Consider the following 9,629-nt stretch of genomic DNA (forward strand, 5'->3'; position numbering starts at 1 on the left):
CCTGGACAAACAAAGATGGCCACACCAGTTTCTCTAACTGATGCACACTGTGCATTAATATGCATCATTATACTAAGACACCACACTTGCTTTGATAAACCAGTGCTGGCAAGTCAGAGCAGCATGTAGTGTCTTAGACTATCAAAACATACTAATACACAGGTAGTCAGAGAGCTGGAGCAGCCATCTGTTTTTCCAGGCACAGAAGTTCACTTTAAGGTTTCTAGAACCTGCTATGCAATTTCCCTGCAGCTGTAGTGTATAAAGAACCATATACATTATTTTCCCCAAAATAAGACCTACCCTGAAAATAAACCCTAGCCTAATTTTTGGCAGAGGCTTGAAATATAAGCCCTACCCCCAAAATAAGCCCTAATTACACTACATCAAAAAAGAATACCTTACCTAACAGGCTTGGTCCAGATCCCTCCCGCTGCTCTTTAGAGCAGTGTTTCTCAACTCCAGTCCTCATGACCCCCCAACAGGTCATGTTTTCAGGATTTCCTCAGTATTGCACAGATGCTGTAATTACCGTCACTGCCTCAGACATTGCCACAGGTGTTCTTACCATAGGACCGACCAACAGGTCATGTTTTCAGGATATTCTAAGGACTGGAGTTGAGAAACGCTGCTCTAAAATTTCAGCGCGGTTCCCGCAATCCTCAGATGCTCGTACATTACTTCCTGGTTACAAGATTCATAAATCCCACCTCCAGTAAACGATGGCTGTGACTGTTACTTTGACCGCTGCTTAGCCAATCAATGCAGTGTTGGATTAACTAATCACAGCCATCGCTTCTTGGAGACAGGATTTATGTATCCCGTAACCAGAGTTGATGTTGTATGAGTGCCCGAGGACTCCTGGGAAGCACATTGGAGCTGTGAAGAGCAGCGGGAAAGACGTGAACCGAGCCTGCTAAGCTAGTATAATAAGACTTCCCCCGAAAAGAAGACATAGTGCCCCTTTTGGGTCAAAAAGTAATATAAGACAGGGTCCTATTTTGGGGGAAACATGGTAACATGCACAAAGACCACCAAAACAAGAGACAAGAGATCTTTGCAATGGCTCTCTTCTCTAGCTGCTGGGGAAGGGGAGGTGTGGAATCCTCTACGAGGACCTTGCTTTCATGTTTGTAATTGTGAGCTTCAAGGTGAACAGGGACTGATAAGAGTTAACAAATTCTGTATATAACACTGTAGATTATGTTGGCTTTATAGAAATAAGAAGGAATGCCCTTTTTACATCTGTTTTCTTTTTCAGTGGTACACCGATAAGGACCATGGAATTGGAGGACTAGCCAGTCGACACATTTACACCCATATGAGCCATTATCTAAAGCAGTGCTTCAATATACAGTAACCGTTAACCAATACAATATTGGACATCGACCTTTACACTGTGACCAATAACAGGACATTTTTACTAAACGATCAAAAATAACCAAAGATCAATCAATTCTGAACTAAATGCCAAAGCCAAACACACAACTTTTGTAACTACTGTATTGATGAACAATCGTTTATTTGACATACTCTTCAGCGAAATAGATATGTATTTTTAGAAATAAGATCGTATTACTTAAATTATAGCTGGTGATGAATAATTAGGAGGATAAACTATTTATATGTTGATGTAAGCTCCTCAAATGAAGAGAGGACTTGGCCACATTAATATACATATTCCTTTATACTACGAGAGATGTGATCTTCAGGGAATACTCAAATACTTGGATTTGTTCCTCATGTTTATGAATTTTTAACTACTGTCTAATTAAAACAGAATGTACTCAATAATATTGTCTTAATTAGCAAACCTATTAAGTCTGTCTTAAATTCAAGAAAAAATAAAATGTTATGAACAGATCATTTCAAAGGGAACTTTAACCCATTACTAAACAATCTGCTAACCAAAAAATTAGCAGTAAACCACGCCAGCCAAGTGGAACCCACGCAAACCCAGTTGTTATACAACTGGCAGCAGTTGCTCTCTTTCTATATGAGAGTCATTTTGTAAGTTAACCTTCATCTCTGCATTGAAGAAATTCTGTAGAAATTCCATTTATTTTGTGAGAATATATCTTTGGGTGTTTTTTTTTTCCGCTTTGGACAACACATCAGATACAGTCACTTGGGAAAGCCATCAGTTTATATGGTTATTTTTGGATGATCAATGAAATAGTAATAAACTTCATAAAAAATGCGTTTTCTATTGCTACGTACAAATCATTTGTCTCATAACCACAACTTCTTTCTAGATGGAAACCAGCTGGGCAATCACCTGATCATCATAAGTCCAGCCTCTTTATCTCCTTGAGGACATAACCATTTTTCCAGTTTCTATTTGCTCCTCCCCACTTTCCAAAAATCCTTGTATTTATTTTTCAATTGTCCTAGCTGTATGAGGGCTTGTATTTTTGTGGGACGAGTAGTTTTTTTTAATAGTACTATTTCATGTCCTTAGCATAATCGTATGAGGGCTTGCTTTTTTAGGGCAAGTTGTATTTTTTAATGGCCCAACTCTGGGGTACATATAATGTGTTGTTTAATTATTACATTTTTTTAGGGGGGAGACTGAAAAAATGTTCATAAACCCCACCATTGTTACTGTGTTTTGTTTTTATGGTGTTCACTATTTGGCAAAAATAAGATAACTTTCTTATCTAGAACAACACGATAACTGCGATACCAAATTTATACATTTTTTAAAACTACTTTTGCACAGTAAAAATAAGTTTTTATAGAAAAACTAGTTATTCCCAGGAAGTGGAAATGCACCTCTTCCCCCTCGAGGTTGATATGGCTGGAGTCTTTGGACAATTTGCAATATATGAAGGAGTTGTGTGCTAGAGACGAGCTGAAACATGCTAAATTTTATTCTCCATGGGCTGTATGTCCTTCACAAAGTAGACGTGACTAAAACTAATATTTTATTAATTCAATTAAACTAAAATAGGGCTCAAGACACACACATAACAAAAAACCATCACATGGAGGTGTGACGATGAATAAGAAAGAGAGGCAATTTTTTTTTTGAAAGGCTTAGGGTGTCCCCCAATGATGAGGGAGATATCGTGCCCCTTCTAATTTCCCCGTGGTTTCTATATTGCAAGGAGACTTTAGAATAGATTTGACATAGATATGTCTTCCTGGAATGTTACTTTCAGTCACAGTTAAATGATGGATTGTTCGTAATTCATAATGCGATGAATAATTTGCCTCTCTCTTTCCCAATCATCGTCACCTCCATGTGACGTTTTTTTTGTTGTGTGTCTCGACCCCTATTATTTTAATTGAATTAATAAAATATTAGTTTTAGTCACGTCTACTCTGTGAAGGGTTCTAAATTATAGTAGATTTGTCTGCCTCTGTGAAGTAATCCATGGGCTGTATGGATTCAGTTTTGAGCCTCACCAAAACTGAATGTTTGGCTTTCTGGTGGCGCCACCCCACCCTAACTCGCCATTTTCTAATCCAACCTGTTGACTTTGACAAGACATCGTGACCATTGAAGAATCTTCGTCTTTGTCGGACAACCTATTCTGCTAATCTTTCTCTTGCACCTTTTTCCCTCTCCTTTCTTGTCCCATCTTTTTCTGCCTTTCCTTCCTGCTCCCTATCCTTTTTTTCGGCTCCAGTGATCTTCTCCTGTGTTTTATGTTGATTGTATTTACAAAAATGCTGCATAATCATTGGTTTATATTAATATATACTGGAAATGGTCTGTGATAATGTTTTCTTAATTCATGACTCCATGAACAGTATGTATACATTGCCTTATATAATGCAGCCCAATAAATTTGTTTTGAACCATAAAGAAAAACAATTGGAACTGCATTATCCCATTCAAAGATCCATAACATTATTTTTCTGGTAACGGAGCTATGTGAGGTCTCGTTTTTTTGCAGAAAGAGTTGTAGTTTTTATTGGTATGATGTTGAGGCACATATGACTTTTGGATTGCTTTATGTAACAATTTTTGGAAGCAAACTATTATAGAATTACTTTTTAACATTATTTTTACGGCGTTCACCATATGAGATAAGTAACAAAATATCTTCATTATCTGGCTCAGTATGAAGACAGTAACACCTATTAGGTGTTGCCTTTTAAAAAATGTTTTTGGAATTTTATTAATTCAAAAGAGGTTTCTGTGGGGAAAAATATTTAGTTTTTTTTAATGGATTAATTTTTTTATTAAACTTTATTGAACTTTTTTGACACTCCTTTTTAGTCTCTGAAGGAGACTTTAATATGCAATTGTTTGATCTCTAGAACAGTAAACTGCATTACTTATAAATTGCATTCTACTCAAGCCTATGATGGCAGCGTATTAGACTCTGCTGGAGGTGGGGCTAAATTGCATGGTAAACATGGAGGACTTTGTCAGGCTTCTGGCTATCATGATGGGGACCCATGGGTACCTTGAAATCACATTGCAGGATGCTGATGAATTTAAGAAGGAGCCCCCTTCCCCTGTCATCTGCTTAGATGTTGCAATTACTATTTATTGTGGCATGTAATGGATTAAACTGTCAGCATCTGAGGTTTCTCCGCTCCTGGCAGCTAGAGCAGGAGACTGGCTGTCAGTAGTCGGCCAAGCCACTGCCTTAAAGAGACATGCACAGGTTTAAAGCTCATTAATGAAGTTGGTAAAAAGGCATATTTACCAGCAAATATGACAGAATCTATTATGAGAGGTCCAGTAGTACCCTCCAATGCAGAAATTAGCAAAGATAAATATTTAAAAAGGTTCTGTCATTAGAAAAAAAAATCCTATATTTACCTATTCCTCACCAGACAGTCTTCTTAGCGCATCTTCTCCTCACCAATTTTCTCTTGGCTTCTCCAGTCCCCCGGGTCACCTCACAGCAAGCCTTCCGGATCCTTTTCTTCATGTTATGTAGCGTCCATTCTCGGCATTTTGCTTCCTTCAGGTCAGTTTACGCTACGTCATCAGTGACGTAGCATTCACTGCTTAACAGAGACTGCCGAATCCTATGCTGGGCTAATGCCAAGACTGCACATGCTTTGCTGTCTCACCATGAGTGTTCATATACTGTTGCCACAGTATTCGTGGCAATAGCCCAGCATAGGATTGACATAGCGTACACTGACCTGCAGGAAGGAGACTGCCGAGAATGTACATAACATCACAGGAAGAAGAGGATCCGGAAGGCTGGAGGTGATAGGACCAAGGGCGACTGGAGGAGCCAGGAGAAGATAGGGTAAGAAGACTGCCTGGGGAGGAATAGGTTAGTATTGAAATTGTTTTTTCTAATGACAGAACCCCTTTAACATATTTATAAATGGACACAAGACTTCAGACCACAAGTTCACACCATAATTGGTTGCAATTTTCAATTGTCAGGTTTCCTCATCACGTATCAAAAGAGAACTTTTTTTTCAAACCTTGATTGTCAATACACGTAATATTACAAGCTGGACATTCAAATAAATAATGATGTTACAGGTGGCCAGGCTAGATCAGCACTTTAGATGCTCTTCAATATGTTTAATAGAGGGCATTCCAAGCTTGAGATCCACCTTTTTCACTACATCCGTATGCCCAATATTATGACCAAATTCAACCCATAAGTTGTCAGGCGTCTCCTGTTTTACCCAACATTCCTCAATGAACATTGTTTCAAAGATGAACTGGAATTGTACAGAAGAAACCTTGCAGATCATCTCATTGTTCAAAGCAAACTTTTAGACCACATGATCAATAATAGACATTTTATTGTTCTAAGGATTATCAAATACAATATAAGAATTGTGCCTAACAAGTTAAAGTGCAATTTCAACCCTTTCAGGTTTAAATTAACTTCATGTTGACCTAGAAGCAGATGTTGAATTCAAACAGGACATGACACAGCATAGATAGTTCTACTAAATATTTATTGTCACATGACAAATGTATATGCAAAAAGCACACAATACATAAACATTTGTATTAAATTACATCCAAATCTGGGTGATTTGACAAATTAATATAAAATTAAAAAGTAATTAAATGTAACAAATTGCAATCAGCTTCTCGTTTTTCAATGCAATTTTACACGGCTGAAACAAATGATGAACATGTATTTAAAGCTCACACTATTCCGGAAAGAAAATAAACAGTCAATGGAAAAATGCAGTGACAGATATTGTCCTTGCCAGTCAGGCAGGCTATCAATATAGAGAAAGGCTAGTCTGATCCTTCAACATGACCTGATTTGTTTCCAGTGGTTTTCCAAGATAAAATGTTAAAGGGGTTGTACAAGACTAGAAAAACATTGCCGTTTTCTTCCAAAAACAATGCCAAACTGGGCCACAGTTTGAGAGTGTTATTGCAGCCCATCTCAACTCAATTCAAAGGAGCTGAGCTGCAATATCTGTGAACAGGTGTGGTGCTGCTTACAGAAGAAAGCAGTCATGTTTTTTCTAATACTGTACAACCTCTTAAAGTTACACTGGTGGGGAAGGTAGTCCTAGCCCTTTTTTGTATGGGCATTCAATGCATAGAAATTATAAAAAGCCTGTGAGATGTTGGCCCACCAACCTGACCATTAAAGTCAGCAGAAAATGTCATAAAAGTATTTTTGCTTGAGGGAAGGAACCTTTTAAGCCCATTTTCTTCTTTGGGAAAAATAAGAAAACAACTCAGGTGAATAAACTAGGTAAAAAGTGGGTTACATTGGAGGGCCAGGATATTACATGTCTATTAACATTTTTTTTTATAAATAAAATTACATTTAAAATTTTACAGAAAGTACCTTAACAACAAAAAACCCCGTGACCACTGGTAAAACTGGTAAAATATGGTCAACCCATGTACTGTATATTGTAAAGCTACACAAAAAATGAGGTTACAGTAAAAAGTTGATTTTGCTGGAGTTGTCCGTAGATAAATGCACTTCATTCTCTTGTGGTGAAACAAATACATACAACGATTATTACAAATTATTACTGAAATTGGCAAATTTGGATTATTTTAGCAAAAGTTACTTTTGTTTGGAACTTAATTAAAAAAACAACTTTCAAATGCAAAATAGTAATTTTGTTTCAAACTATTTCTTCTTAAAGAAACATCTTGAACAGAAAGACAAAAGATTAGCAACAAACCCCAGTCCTAGCCCTTTCTAAATCTAAGAAGTCATTGTGAAGACATCCATGCCCAGAAATTAGGGCTACTGGCAATCTTCACCAGTTGAGACATGCTCTTCTACTGTGGAGTAACTAAAACAATATGATTTCTACAGAAATGTAGAGGTTTAGTTGTGTCACATGTGGTCATGAAGTCTTAAGAACTTCCTACTGAATAAGTGCAATGGCCAACTGGAGTGTCCCTTTTTAATATTTTTTAGAGCTATGATAATACATTCCTTGCTAGTTTGTAAGAAGAAAAAAACCTCAGAATCAGCAAGCTATGGTTTGGGATTTTTACTCCTGATAAGCTTATTATAACAAACATATCTTGAGAGCAGTTGTCTGATCTTGAATACCCTTTTTCCCAAGTTTCATTTTAAAAGGATTAGCTCAAGACATCCTAGTGGGAGGTCAGCTGCTCATAGCCCTACGGTATGAGCACTACCCATTCAGGGTAATTTAAACTATCCATGGATTACACAGATGACCATTCACTGGAGTAGTCTTCATGTAATACTACGTCTTCCCTCTAGCAGCCGCCATAGAAAAAGTGGCAGACTGTAATGCCAAACCAAGCTTTTTTGTTTCCAGAGAAATGTACAATATTTATGGAATAGAAATCTATAAAAATGATTAGAACTGAAGGGGTCCTACACAATTTATCAAGTCTCAAACACTCACTCATGTTTTCTGTTGCCCTTTTTCAATGATTAGTCATACGATTCTGAAGAATCCTAATACTATTTAAACTGAGAATTATTTTTATGCCATTGATTTATAAGAATGTATCTTGGACAATAAAGAATATTGCATAATCCCCTATTGATTAAAGTGTAACAAAACTTTTGAAATCTCATAGTGACAGGCCAGAAGTTTTGATCGGTTGAGTTCCCAGTTCTGAGACCCCCAACAATCACTAAAATGAAGGGACAGAAAGGCTCAGCTAAGCACTGTGCACATAAACCTGTGATCTGTGAATGGTATACAGACTCTTTTTTTTTAGCCAGATTACCAGGAGAGACAATCAGAACACTGATCAAATTTTTGATGTGTCTTTTTGGAAAGTTTTGTTATGCTTTTAAAATGAAGGCCAAGCCCTTTCAAGATTTTAATTAACACTATGACTAATTTGTGTATCTTGTAAGTAGCATTCCATGATTTACTACTACTGTTCTATTACTTGCCATTGTTGGCCACCACACTATTCAATATTTTTACTTTTTTTTACCTAAATGTCTAACATAGATTTGAAATTTGCCCCCCCAAAAAACATTTAAAAATCTTGACGGTGAACATTGTACTATAACTGACGCTAAACTTGAAAATTCATTAGACAAAACCAAAGTGGTATCCAAACAAGGAACTGAAAAAGTAGACCTAAAATTGCTGGTGAACCTATATACACAAAAAATCCTCTAACATCTAGTTTTTGCCTTACACATGGATAAAAATGTTTGAATTATTAACTTTATACATTTATTGATCATTTCAACTAAAATCTGTTGACACAATTGGTCTCCGTGTATTTCTAGGTTATTCTAAATCTATTTACAGACTACATGATAATAAATATATTTGGTTCTTATATTTTGGAAATATGATATATTTTCAGAAATATTTAATTTCAAATTAAGATTATATTTTTTCTTACAAATTATTAAATAAATCTTTGACTTTTACATTGAAATATGGCTGTAAATTGGAACTGTAATGCCTTTTATAGTCTAAATGTAAACTACAATTACAAAATACAGAATTAAATAGATTATACATCTTCCAGGAAATACAGATAAAAAGCATAAATGAAAAAATCAAAAATGTGCCTGTATGTGCAAAATGTAACAAAAATAAGCCCCAAAGGGTTGTGTGCCATAAGTATGTGTGCTAATAATCGAAAGAAAAACATAGTACATCCATATTTCACCAGCTATGGTGGTATATAACACATTTTGACTGAGTTTATCCTAAAGAAGATGGTACTAACTTAAAGGGGAGTCGGCTTGTTTTCAGGAACCCTTGTGTATGGGTTTTGCTTGGTATTGCAGCATGTCTTTGTTCAAGTCACATCTATACTACCCACAAACAAGAATGGTACGGTTTCTTTTTTTCCTCAGACAATGCCTTTAGCGATGAACACCATATTTTCACATCTTTTCTAAGAGCTAAAGAACGGATATCATAGACATATTTAAATGCTGGACATCCAATAACTATGGTCTCCAGAAATCTCCCCATGCTTTCCTTCCCCTGCTTTGATTTTCTTCGGATATGGATTCTTTTCATTTAGTGCAAAACACGAAAAGGAGTTATTTGTTCTTTATCCTACTCTTATCTTTCCCCAAATCATTCAAAAGTTTAGGTCTGTCCTCCAGTTTCAAACTTAAACCTAGAATTCCTCAGATGTGGTCAACTATAAAACTACATAGTAGATAGTGTAGATAGTATCATTATTAACAAATTATATATTACTACCATTACTACTACTACAAGTTTAATCT

General features: G+C 36.2%; 1 protein-coding gene across 3 annotated transcripts in view; it reads left to right on the forward strand.

The window, feature by feature from the left end:
* Positions 1-4,096, forward strand: part of LOC136576563 (dipeptidyl peptidase 4-like) — a 118,624-nt gene extending 114,528 nt beyond the window's left edge. The window contains exon 26 of one of the 3 annotated variants that reach the window (XM_066575937.1): positions 1,262-4,096. In XM_066575937.1, the coding sequence (XP_066432034.1) occupies positions 1,262-1,360 (99 nt within the window). In that variant the 3' untranslated portion in view covers positions 1,361-4,096. The remainder of the gene's footprint in view (positions 1-1,261) is intronic. The other 2 variants (XM_066575936.1, XM_066575938.1) reach the window with 2 other exon arrangements.
* The last annotated feature ends 5,533 nt before the right edge of the window (positions 4,097-9,629 follow it).

This window comes from Eleutherodactylus coqui, chromosome 8, assembly GCF_035609145.1.
Source record: "Eleutherodactylus coqui strain aEleCoq1 chromosome 8, aEleCoq1.hap1, whole genome shotgun sequence".
Taxonomy (NCBI): Eukaryota; Metazoa; Chordata; class Amphibia; order Anura; family Eleutherodactylidae; genus Eleutherodactylus; species Eleutherodactylus coqui.